At 42.7% G+C, this 22,962-nt stretch overlaps 1 protein-coding gene across 1 annotated transcript; it reads left to right on the forward strand.

Annotated features, from left to right (window-relative positions):
- Window positions 1-11,141: 11,141 nt before the first annotated feature.
- smim36 (small integral membrane protein 36) lies at window positions 11,142-18,932 on the forward strand. The gene is made up of 2 exons (XM_085285619.1): window positions 11,142-11,812; window positions 14,543-18,932. The coding sequence occupies exon 1, from the start codon at window positions 11,375-11,377 to the stop codon at window positions 11,702-11,704; it is 330 nt and encodes a 109-aa protein (XP_085141745.1). The 5' UTR covers window positions 11,142-11,374; the 3' UTR covers window positions 11,705-11,812; window positions 14,543-18,932.
- Window positions 18,933-22,962: the final 4,030 nt, after the last annotated feature.

Genomic DNA, 22,962 nt, shown 5'->3' on the forward strand with positions numbered 1-22,962 from the left:
TCAATTCTCAAAAGTTCTTGAAAAACTGTTTAAAAACAGACTGGAAAAATTTATAGATAAACATAAACTACTCACTGAGAGTCAGTACGGATTCAGATCAAGCAGATCAACATCATCGGCACTATTAGATTCAATAGAATACATCACAAATTCCATAGACAAAAAGCAATATGTGGCTGGGTTATTCATAGACTTGACAAAGGCATTTGACACTATAGATCATGATATATTAATAAGAAAACTGGAACGTTATGGTGTCAGAGGGGTAGTTTTAGATTGGGTCCGGAGTTATTTAAGTGACAGAAAGCAGTTTGTGAAAATAAATGGTGGTTGCTCCTTATGTATGGACATTGCTTGTGGTGTACCCCAAGGGCCAGTTTTGGGTCCAAAATTCTTCAACTTGTACATTAACGACATCTGTAAAGTGTCCAAAGTATTAAAAATGGTTCTCTTTGCTGACAATACAAACATTTTTTGCTCTGGTGATGATCTGCAGAATTTATTGGAGGATATGACTAATGAAATAAGTAAAGTGAAGTTCTGGCTTGATAAAAACAAATTATCATTAAATTTGAATAAATCTAAACTTATGTTATTTGGAAATAGTAGTTTAAATACAAATGCAAAGATTCAAATAAATGGTGTTGATATTGAAAGAGTCAGTGAAAATAAATTTCTGGGGGTAATAATAGATGAAAAACTTAACTGGAGAGCTCACGTAAGATATATTCATTCCAAAGTATCACGAAGCATTGCAGTACTAAACAAGGCAAAACAGGTATTCGACAGAACATCACTTCATATTCTCTACTGTTCACTGGTTTCACCATACTTAAGCTATTGTGCAGAGGTCTGGGGCAATAACTATAAAACCACATTACATTCACTTTTTACTCTTCAAAAAAAAGCAATTCGAATCATCCACAATGCAGGTTATAGGGAACATACAAACTCACTATTTTTGCAGTCTGAAATATTGAAAATTGACGATATAGTGAAATTCCAAACAGCACAAATTCTATTCAAAGCAAAAAATAAAGAACTGCCAGGTAATATTCAGAGTATGTTTTTTTTTGAAAGAAGGAAGTTATAATTTAAGGGGTTTTTGTAACTTCAAAACAATGAAGGTACGTACTACAAGAAAAGGCTTTTGTGTTTCTGTGCATGGAGTGAAACTGGAACAAACTGAATATGGAATTAAAGCAATGTCCAAACATAAAACTGTTCAAAAAGAGTTATAAAAATATGATCTTCTCGATCTATAAAGAAAAGGAAAATATTTAAATTAAGTGAATGTCTCTATTTAAAAACAAACAAACAAAAAATTCATGATGTGATATTATAGTATATAGTATATCAGAAATCTGTTCACTATTTTTATTACAAATTATATCAGTAAGGAAGCTGACTAAATATTCACTGATAATTTATGGCAAAGGGGTGGGATTAAATAAGTGTATACTTCTTCCCACTCCCTTTCAACATGTAAATTAATCAGAATGTTTTTTGTATGTAATTTGTATAGTATTTTTTCTCTCTCTTATTTCTTTTCTAAATGTACTTGTATATTGTTCACATGTTGAAATAAAATTACCAATCAAGGTCATTTCAACGAGATCAACCTGAAAGCACTAGTGGGAACACAACGAATATGACTGCACATTTACGCCGACATCATCCTAGTGCAAAGACAAAAACAACAAGCATGCTACTAACTTTAGCCGAGTCATTTAGACAGCTGTTAGCACATGATTCTCCTTATGCTGCTGAGAATATAGCCCAGAAGAAGCGGATAGTATAGCTTTTATTTTGGAAAGAGACATTTCTCTGTAATAAACTCTCTTTTCCAAAGATGAGTGATTCCTCAATCAGATACAGGGCTTGCAATATCGCTAGCCCGACGTCCTGGAGCTAGCGATTTTTTTCAGTCGGGCTACCAAAATCTATCTCTTCCTTGCCCGTTGGGCTATTGTAGGAAAAATATATGTCAATGCTTTTGCTGTCACGGACCGCCGGGGCAGACCGTGTGGAGTGAGTGGAGGACCCAAGAGCAAACAGAGGTGAGGACACAAAACCGGACTTAACAGAAGGCGAGCCTTTATTTAGGGCCGAAAACATAAGGAACAAGGCAGCAAAGGAACTGAGGGAAAACCTGAACATAGACTGGGAAAACTATGGCTAAACAAGGTACAAACTAGGACTAGTTGAGGCTGGGGAACTATGACAAGGGGTAGGGGAGATAACACAGACGACGCGACACAGACTACATGAAACACAGAGACTAAATACACAAGAGGGATGATCAGGGGAAGTGGCCACACATGGGAACACAGCTGACACAGATAAACATAACAAGACATGGCAGGAGTAAACAACACTGACGGGAGACTGTCAAAGTAAAACAGGAAGTACACAGAGGTGCAAACAGGAGGAGAGAGAGAGAGCACGGGCATAGTGGGCTGGGGAAACATGGAATAAAACATAAGGAGAGACGAGGGCTCACAGATACACAGAGGGGCACACAGGGGGCAAAAGCCACGAATGGAAAACACTAAGGGAAAAACACAAGAGGGCAACTCAGAAAACGTGGCCTAAAATAAGGAACGAAATACAAAAATACAAAGAACTAAGAATACTGGGCCCACATGGCCCAGGACCATGACATTTGCATTCTTTCAGAAATGTAGCTGGGTAATTATGTCATTGGCATCGGTGAGCCACTGTCAATATGTGACATATTGAAGTCGCGTTTGAATTTGCGCTTGTTTTTTTGCTTTCACTTTGCAATCGTGCGAACTGTGTATAGAGAGCGACAGCACTGATCTGTGAGTGATGATAATTTGTGCACCAGTTCCTCTGACATCGTCTTATTAATCTTTAGCTTACTATGCAAACATGACAAGTGAAATCTCCCGCAGCTTAAACATGTGAGAGGTTGATCGCGCAGAGAATCGCTGAGCTTATGTGAGTCCGTGTGTAAAAGCAGCAGGATTTATATTTTAGTTCTGCTGAGCCAAATAAGACAGGTCAGGGTGAAGAAGTGACAGCCAAAGAAAAGCTTACCACAAAACGGAGAAGTTATGACAAATCAGACTATAAGGCAAAAAGAAAGTGCAGCTTTATGGTTTCATGGACAAAATAATTTCTGTGGCTGCAATATGACGAGCTAAATAACCAGGGCTGCACATAAGTGGTCCGCAGGTGCGCATTCGCTGTCAAAATAAAAAACACGCACAAGGGTTAGGGTTAAATTTAAAAACTGTACTTTTGAGTTAAAATATATATTTATAATTTTAATAAATGACAAATTAAAAAGGCATGAACATTTTTTTTGTATCGAAAAAATATCGAACCGTGACACCAAAGTACCGAACCGAACCGTGAATTTTGTGTATCGTTGCACCCTAATATATATATATATATATATATATATATATATATATACATACATATTTATATATATATACATATATATAAAAATATGTATATGTATAAAAATATGTATGTATATATACATATTTATATATATATACATATATATAAAAATATGTATGTATATATATATATATATATATATATATATATATATATATATATATATATATATATATATATATATATACATACATATTTATATATATGTATATATATATAAAAAAAACACCCAGCACGCCCCTGTGGGCGGTTTATCCTTCAAGCTCGGGTCCTCTACCAGAGGCCTGGGAGCTTGAGGGTCCTGCGCAGTATCTTAGCTGTTCCCAGGACTGCACTCTTCTGGACAGAGATCTCCGATGTTGTTCCCGGGATCTGCTGGAGCCACTCGCCTAGCTTGGGAGTCACCGCACCTAGTGCTCCGATTACCACGGGGACCACCGTTACCTTCACCCTCCACATCCTCTCGAGCTCTTCTCTGAGCCCTTGGTATTTCTCCAGCTTCTCGTGTTCCTTCTTCCTGATATTGCTGTCATTCGGAACCGCTACATCGATCACTACGGCCGTCTTCTTCTGTTTGTCTACCACCACTATGTCCGGTTGGTTAGCCACCACCATTTTGTCCGTCTGTATCTGGAAGTCCCACAGGATCTTAGCTCGGTCATTCTCCACCACCCTTGGGGGCATCTCCCATTTTGACCTCGGGACTTCCAGGTTATACTCGGCACAGATGTTCCTGTACACTATGCCGGCCACTTGGTTATGGCGTTCCATGTATGCCTTGCCTGCTAGCATCTTGCACCCTGCTGTTATGTGCTGGATTGTCTCTGGGGCATCTTTACACAGCCTGCACCTGGGGTCTTGCCTGGTGTGATAGACCCCAGCCTCTATGGATCTTGTGCTCAGAGCTTGTTCTTGTGCTGCCATGATTAGTGCCTCTGTGCTGTCTTTCAGTCCAGCTTTGTCCAGCCACTGGTAGGCTTTCTGGATATCAGCCACCTCCTCTATCTGCCGGTGGTACATACCGTGCAGGGGCCTGTCCTTCCATGATGGTTCCTCGTCTCCCTCCTCTTTCTTGGGTTTCTGCTGCCTGAGGCATTCACTGAGCACGCTGTCAGTTGGGGCCATCTTCCCAATGTATTCTTGGATGTTTGTTGTCTCATCCTGGACTGTGGTGCTGACACTCACCAGTCCCCGGCCCCCTTCCTTCCGCTTAGCGTACAGCCTCAGGGTGCTGGACTTGGGGTGAAACCCTCCATGCATGGTAAGGAGCTTTCTTGTCTTTATGTCAGTGGCTTCTATCTCCTCCTTTGGCCAGCCTATTACCCCAGCAGGGTACCTGATCACGGGCAGGGCGTACGTGTTGATGGCCCGGATCTTGTTCTTACCATTCAGCTGACTCCTCAGGACTTGCCTGACCCTCTGCAGGTACTTGGTGGTTGCAGCCTTTCTAGCGGCCTCTTCATGGTTCCCATTCGCCTGTGGGATCCCCAGGTACTTGTAACTGTCCTCTATGTCTGCAATGTTGCCTTCTGGTAGTTCAATCCCCTCAGTTCTGACTACCTTCCCTCTCTTTGTTACCATCCGACTACACTTCTCCAGTCCGAACAACATTCCAATGTCATTGCTGTATAGCCTGGTAGTGTGGATCAGTGAATCGATGTCTCGTTCACTCTTGGCATACAGCTTGATGTCATCCATGTACAGGAGGTGGCTGACAACTGCTCCGTTCTGTAGTCGGTATCCGTAGCCAGTCTTGTTAATGATCTCACTGAGGGGGTTCAGGCCTATGCAGAACAGCAGTGGGGACAGAGCATCTCCTTGGTAGATCCCGCACTTGATGGTGACTTGTGCTATGGGCTTGGAGTTGGCCTCTAGTGTTGTACGCCACATCCCCATTGAGTTCCTGATGAAGGCTCTTAGGGTCCCATTGATCTTGTACAATTCTAGGCATTCCAGTATCCAGCTGTGGGGCATTGAGTCATAGGCCTATATATATATATATATATATACACACACATATATATATGTGTATATATACATACATATATATATATATATATATATATATATATATATATATATATATATATATATATATACACATCCATGCACATACACATACATATATTATTATTATTATTGTTATTATTAAATTACTTACGAGTTTAATTTGTCAGCAACTTTCTGCCAGCCCTCTCTCCTTGCTTTTGCAGCCTTGCGTTCTGATTAAACTCTGAAACTCCTGAAATCCCTCACTCAGGAGTTCTTGCTCTGCTGCCGAAAAATACCGAGCGCTCTCCTTCGACATTTTCGCCGACCAATCAGAGGGTTGCCGATCAATGTTTCTACTATCGATGCGTAGCCCCTTTTATGACACCCAGTGATCTCACATTATTTCATCCAGCTGTACAAATCGTCAACAGCAGGTGTGTTCGGGGAACCGGAATAGCGAGCTCAGAGTTAGCGCGATGATTTGGTCTTGGATGTGTCATTTGATCTTGGATGTAGTAAGCGACGTACGAAGAACGGGCCCCTGATCTGAATGAGGGTGGGGGAGGGTCAATTTGCCATGTTGCAAGGAGCTTAGCTTCTGTCTCGCTAGCTTGTGCAGCCTAGGTGGAGTAGTCGAGCGCAGATCCACTGAGCGCTCATCACAGACAGCATCGTCAGAAGGAAAGTTGATAAAATAAATTAAAACTTTTGTATTGTTCGATACATATGCGTACCGAACTGAAAGCCCTGTATCGAACGGTTCAATATTGATATGAGTATCGTTGCACCCCTAGTATATATATATATATAAAATATAACTGTATCCTCATACTTTAAAGATGCAACGTCATATGAAGGATAATGATCTCGTATCGTTCCTCACCATCTTCTAAATCCAACAACTTGATAATAAACTGTTTTCTTGTCTCTGTCCAGCTCAGTCATGGTTCAGCTTTCTGTCAGTCAGAGACTGTTGGTCCCAGCAGAGACTGCAGACACTGTCCCACTCAGCACTGGGACATGAGTCAGAGGCATCAGTGTCCCATGTGAACTTTCCACAGTAGACCTCAGCTGAGGGTTGACACTTTGTTCTCTGAGATGGTTGCTCAGTGCAGACGTGAAGCTCAGCAGAAAGCTCAGAGCAACAAGCTGCCAAACCAGGAGAGGTTCCCTGTGACGTCTGTCTGGAACCAGGCTGAAGGCCCTGAAGTCCCACCTGGTGTGTCTGACCTCCTACTGTCAGACTCACCTGGAGCCTCATCTGACAAAGAAAGGTCTGGGAGGACATCAGCTGATTGATGCTGTGGAGAACCTGGAAGACAAGATGTGTAAGAAGCACAAGAAACATCTGGAGCTGTTCTGTAAGACTGACCAGACACGTGTCTGTGTGCTCTGCTCTGTATCACGAGTTTGTTCCTCTGAGAGAAGAATATGAAGGAAAGAAGGCAGAGCTGGAGACGACAGGCTGGGATTCAGCAGATGATCCAGAAGAGACGACTGACGATTCAGGAGATCAAAGAGTCGGTGAAGACAAATAAAGATGCTGCAGACAGAGAGAAAGCAGAAGGTGTTCAGGAGTCTGGGAGACGCCTGAAGGAGCTCATAGAGGAGATCGAAGACCAACAGGAAGAAACAGGCTGAAGGTCTCATCAGAGATCTGGAACAGGTCGCTTCATTCTTCTAACATCTGTGCTGGGCGGAGTTTAAATCCTGAGGCTGAGCAGCGTTTGTACAAACACACACATTTTAGCAGCAAAGCTATGAACACAAACAGGCAACCAGCCCGTGTCTGTCCAACCAATCAGAGAGCTCCTTACATCACAGAGACTAAAATTCAATTCAAATTTCAGTTTTTCTCCTTTTGACACATTTTTCTTGTAAATGAAAAGTTTGTTCTTCTCATGAATTTATAAAGTTAATCTTCAAAAGCATTTCTGTGAGTTTCACCCTCCTCACCCACACTGTTTGAAATTCTTTGTCCTTTTTTACTTTCAGTGTCTCTAACACATCCATGCAGAGACGGCAAAACAACGTCAACATGAGGAACATTCCCAGGAGAACTGGAACGCCCACGTTGGCCTGACACAGAGGGCAAAGTGGAAGAGCGACACAGATTACAAAATAAAACAGGAAATGAGAGAAAATAACAACAGATCTCAGACATGATGACTGTGAGGCTGTAGATGTGGCTCACTTTACTAACTGTTCATGCTGTTTTATCCGTGGACGTTTGAATCATGGGTCTCCCGGCTGTCCAATGACAGCAAAGCCTGGACTGTACGCAGGGACGTTACGCAGCCTAAAGGTCCAAACAGACAAAGTAAGAACAGATTTCTACGAGGAAGAAAAGACATGCTCGTGCTTGTTTGTCTTTTGTGTATTTAGGAGCAGTTATTTGGTCTGTACGTGGTGGTGAACAGCCACACAGCCTGGCAGCACTGCACTGCCTTTGTGGGTTTTGTAGTTTAGTAGGTCAGGCTGACGTCTACCATCAGCAGCTGTTTGGGTGCCCCTCTCTCAGGTCTAATATCCGCTTTGCTATATTTTTCCGACTCTGTTGTTATTCCCCGCCTCTTGCCCCTCGCGGCGCTCACCATCTGCTGTTGAGGACAGTAGTTTAGGTGTGCCTGGTTTGAAAGGTATTTCCTGATTCTGTTGTTTTACCACATTTTATGAAGCAACTGGATATCCTCTGCTCATGTTGGTGTTTTATTTACAGGGTCCACACACAGCGAGCTCATTCACTGCTCTCTGAAACATGAGCTCCAGTTCTTACTGTGGACTTGTTGAACTCACATAAAAACCTGGAGTCAGTCTGAGCGCTGTGGCTTCATGTGAGTCATGCTGATGCTGGGACCTCTGTGGGAGCTGCGACAGCGAGGAGTGGACAACAGATGGAGTTGTGTCCTGCTCGGACGTGGACTCACATCATTAAATACTCGTCTGTGTACATTCAGTGCTGTGGTCTCAGTGGCAATCAGCAGAAAGAGCGCGAGGAAAAAAGCACTATAAGCAGTAACACTGAGTTAGTACCATACATGAACTCTGTGTACATCATCTGTGCTTCACCTTTGATCTTTGGTCTACTTCCTGTTTTATCAGGAAGTTTTAGCTTCACTGACTGACTTCTGTCTAATGGATTTGTAGTTGTGTTCTTGTCATCAATCAACTAGTAAATGGCCTGTGTCCTTTTAGTGGAGTGACTCAAAATGCTCTGTGTGTCCTTTTGAAGACAGGCGGTGACACATACAGTAACCACGTACACGTAACATACATGTTCATTACTACACGTACACAATTGGTAAAGATTTGATTAAAATGACTGGTAACAGCCACACAGATGTTGATGGTGGGCAGGTTACACAGTGGGCTTCATCCACACTGATCACTGGGTCTATGAGGGGTTTTATATGCAAAACAACACCTAATTCTTATCATTATGATCTACTGTCATTCTTGTGTTGAAATGTTGTGGAATACGTAACAGTTAATATATTTTAATCAGGAAACAGGCTCTCATTGGTTTGCAGGCACCAAATGAGATGTGGGCGAGCCAAATGAGATGTGGGCGGAGCCATTCTTCAAAGGATTGGCAGGAGTAAGTGGGGATGTTGAGCGCTTGTAAGCTTGTGTGTGGGAAACACTAGAGCCCCACGAATATCTTATAGAAGTGACAGTGTCATCGTTTAGTTATTCACCTGCGTGTTTTTATTTATTTGTCTTTGACGTGAGGTGACCGTGCGTTTGCCTTGGCTGCACCAGATTTGTGGAATAACCTTCCTATTGCTGTCTGTGCGTCTGATTCTATCCAATCATTTAAATCACAGTTACAAACCTATTTATTTAACCTCGCCTCTCCTGCTCGTTCATGCCTGTATCTGATTCCTAGACTTACTCTATTTTACCTTTTATACATATCTGTTATGGCTTTGTGCTTTTAACATGTTTTACTTGATATGCATTTTATGTTATTCCTGTGTATTAGTGACACTGACCTGTTAGCACACTTGGTACTTTGTTATGGTCCTATAATATTTATAATATTTATGTTTTATTTTCTGTCTTTTATGTGAAGCACTTTGGTATACCGTTGGTTTTTATAAATAAATTTGTATTGTATTGACTTTGTTAGCTTGTTAATGAGAAAAACAAGAAGTCTCTGTGTGTGTGTGTGTGTGTGTGTGTGTGTGAACAGCTTTTAAACGAACCTCCATAATGTCTGCCTCAGTGCTGGTTGGAAAAATTAATGCAAATAACAGTAACAATGAGTCTTCATCATGAGACTGTGTGATTTCCTGTGTCCTTGGCTGCCTATGTGTCCATTTGATCATGAATAAATCTGAAAGGTCAGGACGCGTGTCTTTTGAGTTGTGCACCAAGCCTGGCTCGGGTGCATAAAAGGATTTTTTTGGCTTTCTTAAATGTGTATTTTTGACATGCGTTGAACGTCTCTTCTACTAAAGATCCCAGAGTCGCTTTTTTTCTGTACTTTTAGGGGGATAATAAGTAGAAGTCTAATATTGCTTTTGTTTGCATGAGAACAACATTTATCCTGTACAACTCACGGACTACTCCATTTTACAGCTTTTCTGATTTTATTTTCTCCTCTTTAGATATTCAGTCAGCAGATGAACAATCTCCACCACAAACTACTCTTGTAATTAATATTATGCAGTATTTTTTTTTTTTTTTACAATTTTTATAGGCAAACGTCTTGCATTTTGCTGTAAATATAAAATAATTACAAAATATTTTATTATATTTTTGCACTGAAAACAAATGCAAGCAAGTTGATATATGAGTTTATTGTATATAGAAATGCTGAGTAGCTACGGCATCGGGCCGGTCAAGCCAGCCAGTTTGAGCTTTGACATCATCAAGTACGGTGGTGGTCCAATTGTAAAATGACCACTACATCCTCCTGTCCTCCAATCTGGCTAATTTTAGCCAGCGTTAGCTTTTTTGTTTACTAGCGTTAGCTAACATGCTGACAGGACAGGACAGCCCCCCAAAATCAAATAAAACATAAAAGTCCTGTTGGCTTTGACCAGTTTTCCTCAAATTCCTATTTGATCAGACTTCACTCAATAAAACTGTCTTTCTTCTGACTAATGTTAGCTAATCTTAGCTAATGTTAGCTAATGTTAGCTAGCCCGCCAACATGGACATGTTAGTTGATACCCATCAGAGCAGCTAGCTGGCTAATCTTAGCTTATTGTTATACAAAAATGACATCTGAAGCCAACATTATGTATTTTTCTCCTTGTGTGAGTTAAAGCTGTGACTCTGAGGGTTCAAGGATAAAGTTTTCTTATAAAAGAGCAGCTTAGGGCACAGAGGAGCTTTATCAGGATCTACTAACAGCAGTACTCTCAAAATTGCATGTTTAGAGCAGCCTGCTGTGGGCCCTTATTTCCTTTTAATATAATTGAATTTCAAATGTAAAAATAATCTCTGAGTGACATAATAAACAGTTGTTTTAATACATATTACATGACTCCTAAATCCCCAAAGCAGCGCTTATGGCAGGCTGACAGGTGTGTGCCGCAGCCGGCCTCCATTTTGAGAGTATGGTTTTTGCCACGGCGCTGGACGTGTAGCTGGCAAAATCAAAATGGTGGCTTAAGTTATTAAAACTGAGCAGCTTTCGTCATTGGCTGCTGAACGTCAAGGTTGGAGGAGCAGCGAGGATTAATGTCCTTTAAAGCATAAAGCCTGCTGTCACTGCCCGCTCTCTCTCTCTCTCAGCTGATCCCGTCATCTCATCATCCCACGCCGTCCTCTGCTCTCTTTTGCTCTTTCTCTCTTTCCGGCCAGCTGTCCAGCCGACGTCCATCACTGTGGGATTTTTTTCTGCTTCTCTCTCTCATTTCCCCAGATTTCCCTTTCTTTCTTTTCCCACCATCTCTTCCTCCTCTGGATCCGGGCCGAGATATGAAGCGGCACCATGGGTTTTATGGAATTCTACCTGGAGATTGACCCCGTCACCCTGAACCTCATCATCCTGGTCGCCAGCTATGTTATCCTGCTGCTCGTCTTCCTCATCTCCTGCATCTTGTACGACTGCCGTGGCAAAGACCCCACCAAGGAGTACGCCCCTGACAACACGCCAGCGCCACCCAGCCAGTCGCCCATACGCCTGGTGGTCATGCAGAACTCGCCCACCACCACCCGGTACGAGCCCAACAACAAAGCGGGCCACGCCGAGCTGCCGACGCCAGACCTGAGCCGGGATAGAGGAGAGCGGGAGCGGGAGAAGAGGAGTACTCTGGTCTGAGAGGAAGAGGAAAGTTCAGACGGATAATCATGAAGTGCTGCTGTTTCATTCTCAGACTCTTGTTTTTTAAATTGAACATCCCGGATGGCGCCGAGGAGTCAGCAGGAGGTAAGGCGTCCCGAGGAGGCCACTCAGCAGGCCTTTGGTGGGTTTGATGAAGGTACTGGTCCATGTGTGATGGAGGTACTGGTCCATGTTTGACGAAGGTACTGGTCCATGTTTGATGGAGGTACTGGTCCATGTTTGATGGAGGTACTGGTCCATGTATGGTGAAAGCAAAGAGAATCATTGTGCTGCTGTGTTTCTTTGGAAGACCAAACCTTGTTTTAATCCCTGTTGAAGACAAACACTCTGGATCCTTTGTTGATTCTCATTCATGTCCAAGTCTCTATGATGGATTTGTGGCCCGATGTTCTGAGATAATAAATATATAGTTTAACTATAAAAAAAAAAAAAGAATCGATAAAGCTTTTTCTTCTTCTCTGACTTTACGGGGACCCCGCCAACCACCTGACCTACATCATGGGGACTCCTACATTCTGAGGACCTTTGTGAAGCTTGTTTATTGGTTCATTTTGGGGTTAAGTCACAGTTTACAAGTAAAGGGTGAAACGTGTGTGTGACTGTGTGTGACTGTGTGTGTGAATGTGTGTAACTGTGTGTGTGAATGTGTGTGACCGTGTGTGTGACTGTGTGTGTGTGACTGTGTGTGACTGTGTGTAACTGTGTGTGTGAATGTGTGTAACTGTGTGTGTGACTGTGTGTGTGTGACTGTGTGTGACTGTGTGTGTGAATGTGTGTAACTGTGTGTGTGAATGTGTGTGACCGTGTGTGTGACTGTGTGTGTGTGACTGTGTGTGACTGTGTGTGTGAATGTGTGTGTGAATGTGTGTGACTGTGTGTGTGAATGTGTGTAACTGTGTGTGTGACTGTGTGTGACTGTGTGTGACCGTGTGTGTGAATGTGTGTAACTGTGTGTGTGAATGTGTGTGACTGTGTGTGACCGTGTGTGTGACTGTGTGTGTGTGACTGTGTGTGTGTGAATGTGTGTGACTGTGTGTGACCGTGTGTGTGACTGTGTGTGTAACTGTGTGTGTGACCGTGTGTGTGACTGTGTGTGACCGTGTGTGTAACTGTGTGTGTGTAACTGTGTGTGTGACCTTGTGTGACCGTGTGTGTGACTGTGTGTGACCGTGTGTGTGACTGTGTGTGACTGTGTGTGTAACTGTGTGTGTGTAACTGTGTGTGTGACTGTGTGTGACCGTGTGTGACTGTGTGTGACTGTGTGTGTGTGTGAATGTGTGTGACTGTGTGTGTGAATGTGTGTGACCGTGTGTGTGACTGTGTGTGACCGTGTGTGTGACTGTGTGTGACTGTGTGTGACCGTGTGTGTGACTGTGTGTGACTGTGTGTGACTGTGTGTGTGAATGTGTGTAACTGTGTGTGTGAATGTGTGTGACCGTGTGTGTGACTGTGTGTGACTGTGTGTGACCGTGTGTGTGACTGTGTGTGACCGTGTGTGTGACTGTGTGTGTGTGAATGTGTGTGACTGTGTGTGACCGTGTGTGTGTGACTGTGTGTGACTGTGTGTGACCGTGTGTGTGTGAATGTGTGTGACTGTGTGTGTGACTGTGTGTGACTGTGTGTGTAACTGTGTGTGTGACCGTGTGTGTGACTGTTACCTGTGCTAACACTGACACAGTAAAGTCTTGGTGCCACCTGCCAGGCCATCAGTTCTTCTTTGACTGTGAGGTCTGATGACGGCTCTTTGTCATCTGGACCTTCTCGTCCTCACATTTGCACCACTAACACATAAGTGTCCCAGTTACTCAGCCCCACAAACAGATCCTGGGCTCTGCGCTCTTCAACAAGAGTGCAGTTTTAATTCTAGGTGACTCTTAAACTGCTTGGTGCTATGTCAGCATTAACCAGCTTCTCCTGAATAAAGCTGCACTCACATACAGAGCAGCAGCAGACTGCGTCCTCCACCCCCAACCTAAGGTCCCAGAGGACTCGGACTCTTAAGCTTTGGTCCTGACGCTTCAAACCAGCCTGTTAATCCCCCGCCTCTCCCCGCCCACCATCACACAGATCAAATAAGCTGACAACATAAACCCTCACTGGACAGGAAAATAATCAATGGAAAGACTTTGGGGTCAACGTCACTCATCCTTTTGACGTATGCTGGACAGCAGGGATAACTGTTTGGATGCTCGATTGTATGGGTTAATGTTCACAGCTGTGCAGCAGATGTTGGTGTTATTGCAGATTTACTGGGTGGTGTTAAAAGAATCTGATGGAGGAACTCTGATGATGTTTGTTTGGAGGGAAATCCTGTATTTGATTCATCTGTATCTGAGAGAACATCCTGTGTTTATGTTGTACTGAAGGAGACACCAACATCAGTGATGGAGACCATTTGTGCACTAACACAGCTGGAGCAGAGTATGGGTGGTAACATCAGATCATGTTCTTTGGTACTTCATGTGTCAGCAGAACATTTAGCATCCTTTTAACAAAAAGCTCCTCCTACATTAGCTCTGAGGTGCTTTCCATCTCCAAGCTCAAGAACAAACTCAGCGTGGAGCTGTTCTTCACTGATGGTCTGCAACAAGTGGAACCACCAAGTCACGGCCATCGGTTTGTTAGAGCAGCGCCAACATACTGAGCACGTCGTTAACGACACGCTTCAAAGGTTCAAACAAATCGGATGAGTTGGAATTTAAAGAAAAACTTAAAAATGCTTCAATTTGTGCCTGAAATGACTGAAAAGCTGTTAAGAACAGAGAATAGTAGAGATCAGAGTATTCACTGTGGTTTTTTCCTGTTCTTTTCCAGGGTTTTGGCCTCACCTGCAAATCGCAGAATTCCCTCCAGTTCCCACCACTGACCTCCGCTCACCTACGGCGCCATCAGCTCACCGTGGATCTGTGGGATTCTGGAGATTTGGCCTCACGGAGAGCTGCAGAAACTTCAGACCTCACAGTGTGTGAACTTGAAGTCATCAGCAGCAGATTCTCCATCTCACCTCAGTGCTGATGTGACCCCAACCCGCCAGACTGACAAAGACTGTGAGGGTGGTGTCAGCACCTTCCCTGAAACCACAGAGTGTGGTATCACTGGAAAACTGAAGATAGCAGTGATGGAGCAGGGCGCTGGCTGCGGTTCTTCAATGGATGCCATCTTATCCAGGAGGAACGCTCCTCGCTACCCTGCAGGAGTCTCACTGTTGAGTCTGACGACTGAACGTTTAAGGAAAACAACTACAGTGCACTGTATTCAATCCTTAAATGCACACGTTAATGATCTAAGTATGCTTCTTCATTTTGAGTAAATCAGAGCTTCAGAAGAGCCAATCAGCTTGGTGTTCATGACGACGTCCAGTTACGATGACCCTGTTAGCGTTTCCCACGCCACTAACGAGAAATCCAAACGTGTTTTTAAAAGCTGAGGCTGACACCCCTATGTCCTACAGAGGTAACTAAGGTTACAGACAGCATGTTTTCAAACCCCACCCCCTCCTTCCCTTTGCCTCGCTGTGGCAGGCAGCGTGTCCGTGGACAGGAATCGCCAGGGGCTGAATCTTATACACCTGCCACACATCGGGACCATAATTGGGACAGGAGCCACTTTGATTTATTTCTTGTGCTTTGAGTCTGTGATACTGATGTGGATGACAACACAAACACCATCACATCCAGTCAGAGGATGATACTGATGCCCAGTTTGCAGCAGGGGGAACCTTTAAAGGTTGTGTTGCTAATAACAAAAAGGCGTTCATGGAAGCTCCTGAACAGGCAGCCATATTCTGTAAGCTGCATTTACAGCGCTTAACAAACGTGTCACCACACCAACACAGTGTCACAGCTGTTGGTAATGACCTGAACCAGCTTCTGTAACGTTAGCCCGGCTGTATGTGCAATCACGTCAGTCTAAATATGTTAAATGTTACAATATAGTTTCTGTTTTTATACATTCATTTTCAGATTTACTGGTTTACAAAAAATAAGAAAGAAATTGGGGTTCAAAAAAAAGCAAATTTAGTTTATTTGCCAAATAAACGAAAATCAAACGTTATTATTAAACAAGTTTTGACAGATGTTCTTGTTTTATGATCTCTGGTCTAACAGATTTGTTAAGCTCTGTAGCTGCACAGCAACAATAAACTCTGTCTTCTATCATCTGTGAAAACAGCTTTAAATTTAAATATGATTTTATTTGATGCCGTGTTGACAGTTTCCAACATGACACCAGTGTCTGCCATGTCTGCTGTTCCCGTCATGCCACTGAGAATGTTGTAAACATAGCTGGCGACTGCGTGTGACTAAGAACCTTTTTGAATTAGCCCGTCTCCATAGTAACATCAAAGCATCACTTTCTTAAATCATCAGACATTTCTACGAGTACATAAACAACCATTTTAACCAGTGAGACTTCAAACAGCTGCTTGTTATCATTCAATGCAAACTCTTTCTGTTGACTCTGTCACAGTTTCACTTTCAGTTTGTGCACGTCCTCGTTATGTTGTCATACCTGTTGTCTGCTGGGCCACGTTAGAGCCTGCCACGTGGACACAGCCTCTCACTTCCTGTTACATTTGTAACGGAAATGTGAAAAACTGGTTTGAAAACCTTCCAAAAATTATTTTAATGAACCAACACAGAAACGTAATCATTCGAAGCATCAGTAAAACTCACGTTTTTAAACAGAGAACTGTGTTTTACATATTAAACAAACAAACAAAAAAAAGAACCATAAAGTAATTAATAAATAATAAGAAATAAAAAAACTAGTCATTACCTGATTGTGCTGTAGCACCTGTAGCGCCGCATGCTGGGTCAGATCAGGTGATCAGGTGAAAACAGGTGATGTTGCTCGGCGGCTGCGGCTTTCTGACAGTCGAGCTCCAAACGTGTCAATACAAACAAAATGAGAAAATGTTATAAAAATAAAATAAAACACACCGTTTTAACAGCTTTTGTGTTACATTTACTCCCCTCAGTACAATCTCATTCACACTGACGACACAGAAATGTCTGCTGGTCTGGTTTACGAACCCAGCGCCGAGGCTAACGTCATAACGCTAACGTTCACATTTCCACCATTTGGTGGTTTTCTCATGTTAGTAAAACCTGAACTTAGAAGTTACAAAAATAAATACTGTTGTGCTTAAAAGATCATGAATAGTTTAAATTTTCATAGACACACTTTGTAATGATTTTGCAGCACCTGTCCAGTGTCTGCTGGGCCTACCTACGAACACGGCGCGGTGGCTAGCTGAGCGAAGCAGTCCAAGCTTTCACCAACTCTTCCAACTTTCCTGATATTTGCAACAAAAAACAAAAACAAAACACAAAAAATCAAATGTAGTTTTGTAAACTGTAGTTAACGCATCCTGTTACCATTTCATCCAAATGAAATGACAAAGAAAACCTGGAGCTGCGAGCCGAACTCTGGAGATTCTCTTTGATTTGTTGATGAAATCAGTATCTCATGTTTTTAAGTCAGTTTAGTGAGACTGTGCACACACAGCCTGACTTTACTGTAGTTCTGTGATCTGTTCAGTAAAAAACTACAAAACTTTAATTAAATTTTTTTACTTTTAAATAATCATTTGAAAAAAAATCTCAATATAAACACTGAGTTTCTACAGAGACGATCACACTGACGCTGCCACACCCTGCTCGCTGCCAGCTGGGCCAGACTGCAAACTAAACCAGCAGGTTATTTTACACTTTTAACCTTCAGGAGATCAAGTCAGCAAAACCTGAAAGACGTTAAAAATGTTTAAAACACAAAAGTGCTGTTGTAAATATAAAAACTCGGAATACTTCCACTTTTGTGGGCGGGTTAGATCAGATCAGCAGTACTCCTGTGGCAGCACAGTCCGCTGGGCTGAGTTACCTGAGTTACCTGTGTGCCCTTCAAACACGACAGAAATGCTGCTATAGATCAACAATGCAAAAGCAAGTAATTTGAGTTTTTTGGGTACACATGGTGATAAAGTCGCAGCCGCTGCTGCGCTGCCTGCTGGGCCAGTTAATGAGCTAATGAGAGCTAGCTTTATGCTAAATTAAAACCTTTATCAGTTAATTGATCCATGTGATCAGACGTGTTGGAGTAATGTTTGTAGTTTGGGTCTGCTGCTCTGATGCTTTCTGTGATTCAAATATCCATTTGATGTTTCTGGAAACCACTGTGGCTACAGACTGGTTTAATCCCGCTCCCTTCCTGAAACTACAAAATCCTCCTTGACCAGATAGACTCCGCCCCCACCGCTCATTGGCTCTGGCACTGCCTGACATATGATCCTGCCCCGAGTCTTTTTTAGAGGGCTTGTGCCACAGAGGCCGTGCTGGAGCAAATCCTCTTATATAAAACAGCACAGCCAGCTGAGCAGCCCACCAATGGCTGCGTCGTATCTGTAATATGAATTGCACAATTATCCGCCCGTCCATGTTTCATGTTTGGGGATTATATCGTGGCCACTGCTGCGTATTAGGAGGATGTATTGTGTATTTGCTGATGTCTTTTTGTCTGTGGGGAAGGTTACGTAAGCTTCAGGTTGTCAACAGGCTCTGACTTCATTACGTTCTTACATACACTCATCATGAGCCACAGCACAGAGGAAACGAACAGAAGCCCAAAGTCATGGTGCTGAGGTCACGCTGCTGTAATCAAACCAGCTCCACTTCACTCCAGATACACAAATATCTAAAAACACATCAAAGGTCGCAAGTTAAGGTTTCACCAGAGTGTCAGAAACACTTTAAATGGTTCAAAATGTATCTGAAGTGAACTGCTTTGTTTTAGTTTGGCCCATTTTCCCTGGTATTTTCTGATGATGCACGTTCCCATATCGTATAACATGCAGCCATTGCATTGCACTTACCTTTCTAAGGCAACCCCACATTTAGGTTTTCTGCTGATCTGCAGACACATGTTACTGCAGCTGCTGATTAAAGAGGTACTTCAGACCATAAGCACAAAGCCTTGTATTAATGATCTGTTATTCCTTTCTGTGATGAAAACATTACAGTTTAGATACTCCTGGATTTTGTGGTTCATGCTGTATGTTCAGACAAATACGAGCTGTAATGTTTTTAAGGAAATCACACTAATGATGTCACGGTTTTCTTTTCAAGTCTGTCACTGTGTAATGGAAATTTCTACTTGATCCCAGTGTACAGAAACATGAAAATCTATGAATAAACGAGTGGAAACTAAACAGCTGTTTACCAGTAGAAAAGCCCCAATGGCCTCATTCTGTTTACATATTAAGCCTTTAAAAATTATTTTAATACATCTCCACTGCATGTGACATTTATACTCAGAGTGACGCTCACAGCAACAGTGAACAACATGAGCTAATGCTAGCTTACAAATCAAGTCCACTAATCGCTAAAGTCACCAAACAAGCAGAAGATCAACTCAAACTCCACATAAGGAAACAAACTAGAAACTGATGTGACCTTACACAGGATACATATAGCTACTGTAGCTGGCTGTATCCCAATTCAGGGTCTGCAGCCTTAAAGTACGCATTTCAAGGCCGATTACGTCACAGCGGCGCGCCGAAGGCTGTCCCAATTCAAAGGCTGCTCGAAATGCGGCCCTCAAATGCGTCCTTCATTTCCCTGAATTTTAAGGCTGTAGCAGTGTAGACTTCGTGGTCCCATATAGCCCACAATTCATAGTATGGCAGTCGGTGTGGATAAATTTGCCGAAAAAAACGGTGGATGAGGGGCGGCCGAAGAGCAAACTTTAAGTACTGAATATTATGTCACTTATTTATGTGCAAATGTTTAATAACAAAGAACATTAAAACATTACTGTTGGCCACATGTCGGCAAAGTTATGTGACATTAGTGACGTTTGTACTAACTTGGTTTTAAAGCCTTTACTTTAAAATATACGCCGTTCAATAGCTGAGCTTAATCTCACAGAGAATGATCAAAGCTCATGTAGAAACAAACAAATGAACAAAATATGTTCTCCTTCATTTCTGTCAAACACAGCTGTATGACACGTTTCCAGCTGTTAGTATCATGGTTGCTAGGCAACCTGGGTAGCGCGACGGATGCTTTTTTTTTTTTTAACTTTGTTGACAAACAACAGTATCAGTGCAACGGAGGCTTGACTGTCCCATTACACAAGCCTCGCACTTCCGGCCTCAGCGGTCTTTAAGTACGCGGCCCTTGAGGATCGTTGAGGCTGCGTACTTTAAGGCTGCAGACCCTGAATTGGGATACAGGCGCTGTGTCCCAAAGCCTAGGCTGCATCCTTTGGAGGACCCGGCCTTTGTCTCCCGTGTTTGGAGCAGCCTTCGAATTGGGACCGCCTTCGTCGCCTGGCTGTGACGTAATCGGCCTACAAATGCAGCCTCAGTTTTGGGACACAGCTTGTAATCATTTATCTCTATTAGCAGTTAAATGTCACGGTCTGCAGGGCAGACTGAGTGAAGGTGTGTGGACCCAGGCGCGGACACAGGTGAGGAGATGGGAGTAACTTTAAACAAGGGCGAGCCGTTTATTATGGCTGAATAACAAGGGTACAAAACAAAAGCTACAATGAGACAGTGGCGAGAGCTAAACCAAATCCTAAAAATGACTGTGTGCACGACTCGTACAGGTGCATGAAGAAACTATGAATTACATGAATTCGCTAACATGACATGCATGAACTCCTCCACCCGCTACACTTAACCTGACCTGAGGGAAGGAACACAGACAATGCGCTGACAAACACGGGGCTTAAATACACTGAGGGATAACGAGGGGAACGAGGCACAGAAGGAGAGCACAGCTGGGAGTAATCAGACAGGACAAGACCAAGGTGAAGCAAAACTCAATACATTGACATAGGACACAGACTTTCAAAGTAAAACAGGAAACATATCAGACACGGATTTGACTAGGAGATAAAGCTGATGGGGAGACAGCAACCATGGAACCCAGAACACAGGGAAGCCACATAACAAAGCCAAAAACTAGAACTGAAGAAACACTAAAAGACTAAGGAACTTAACACCATGTGAAGAAACCAAAAGTACAAAACTCATAAACCACTGGGTCACCAACCCAGCACCATGACATTAAATTAATGTTTGGTAACATTAGCCAGCAGAAGGTCCATGAAGATGACTGTTACCCATCCTTCTTCTGCTAACACTGAAAAACTGCAAGGTTTGACTTTGGCTAATTCAGCCAAGCTGGTCATGTTCAAATTATTTTAATCAGTTAATGTTAGCCATAATCACTAAAGTTATATAGCGTAGCTAAGCTAAAGCTAGCTGGCTAAATATAACATTCTGGTGAAAAAGTCATACCTGAGCAGAAATGCTAGTTGGCTAGCTCGCCAAATTACTTCAGCAACTAGCGTGACTGTGATACTAACTTCTGTTAAACAGTTTTTCTTTCAGCATCACTAAATCACATCATTTATCTTCTACAGCAATAGCTAACATGGGGGAGTTAGCCTGCTAGCGGACATTGGTTCAAATATTTTGCTAAGCTCTGAAGGGGAAAATGACAACATCATGCTGCGGTACATTAGGACTAAAACACTCTGTAGGGGGTATTGTGTGTTCTCGCTCAGTCTGAAATGACTGAAAAGTGCTCAGCTGTCAGCGTGTGATGGTCTGAACTGTGGGATTAGCAGAACATCCTGATCTGCTGCCTTCCACTTTGAGAAAGTGGCATTACATAATGACATTTCCAGCTGAGTGGGGCGATACAGGCGTTCATCTACGTGACTGCATGAATCAGAAGAAATCTGCGTGTGGGTGTACACCGGGATTAAAGCGGCACTCGACCCAAAGAGTCAGCAGTCACATCTCTGTATGAGGGACCTGATTTTTCAGGCAGCAAGAGGACGTCGGGATTAACAGATAACGCACGCCAGCGGCCTTAAATCATGAATGAAGTTTAAAATGTTTTGCAGGAATTAGAAATATTTATCCTCGCCCTGAAAGGGACGATTCAGCTTATAATTAAAGTCTCTAAAATGGCTTGACATCAGTTGTTTAACCCCTAAAGCTTCCTCACCTGTGCATAATCACTCACAAAGTGGTCCTTCGTTTCCCTTAACAGGGCCCCTTCACTTAATGAGCCATTCAGTCTGATTGGCAGGTTAATGCACACCTCTGCTAAACGAGTTCATTCTTCTCCTGAAGGCTTGCACTGCTTCCACAGATGACAGTGAGAAGAACTAATGAGTAATAAATGAAAAACTATCTCACTCTGCTGCTGGTTACAGCCTCCTCACTGCTGCACAAAATGTTTCCTTCTGTACATTTTGTCCCAGAAAAGTTGGTGTTTCCAAGAGAGAGTGAAATAAGATTAATGTGAGACTGTCAGAGACGGAGAGAGAGATGAAGTGTTGTTAGCTGTAGGCTGAGTATAATCTGGGCTGCAGGTTAATTAACAAGAGTCCCAACAAAGATTCAAACCAGAGTAAAGACACACCTGAGGAGCTGACAGGTAAACATGGAACAGGTGGAAGCTACGGTGGCCCTGAAATGTCAAACACACTACAACTTCAGAAAATACCAGCAAATAGAAAAATGCTACAAAAGAGAAAGGACACTGAATAAAACACAACGGCAATCATGTGATTTAAACACACGATTGCTGTTGTGGGTTTTTATTCTTTTATTTTGTATTTTATTAAACTTCAGTTGTGTTTTGTATTTCTTTATTTAACCTGTCCTGTCCCAAGAGGAGCACCGCGGACTCTCTGTAGGCTCCCCTGTTAATGTTTTTATTTTAATGATTTTATTTCATTATTCAGATTATTTTGTTTGTGGATGTTATGCTGGAGCAGACGGGGGTGAAAGATGAGAAGAAAGGAGAGAAATGGGAAAACAAACAGGGGAGGCGAGAAAAGAGAAAAAAGTTGAGGGTGAAGTAAACAGACAGGATGGGTCACTGAGCTGTGTCAGATACAACATGCTGAAATAAGCACTGTGATCACACTCAGATGCACTGTATATTTACTGACATTTATTATGAAAGGGTTCAAAGGAAGGTGCTGCCTCCTTGTGGTCATCAGCCGTCTGAGCTTTTGTGGAGGTTTTTCTAACGGCCTTCACCACGAGGACACATGAACTTTACATCAAACCACAAAAGAAATGATCATCGTGTTCATAGGAGCACATTTGAATAATAACTTTATTTGTATGAGACTGGATGAGTCATACAGGTTCAAATGAAGCATAAATCATCTTCTCTTCATCTTTTAGTACAAATACATCTGCT

This window comes from Mchenga conophoros, linkage group LG8, assembly GCF_057382185.1.
Source record: "Mchenga conophoros isolate Kocher_MC1m ecotype Shallow Benthic linkage group LG8, M_conophoros_male_GT1.1, whole genome shotgun sequence".
NCBI lineage: Eukaryota > Metazoa > Chordata > Actinopteri > Cichliformes > Cichlidae > Mchenga > Mchenga conophoros.

Bases quoted from the DNA above. Each gene is read 5' to 3' on its own strand.
- smim36 (XM_085285619.1), top strand. From the start codon at position 11,375: ATGGGTTTTATGGAATTCTACCTGGAGATTGACCCCGTCACCCTGAAC.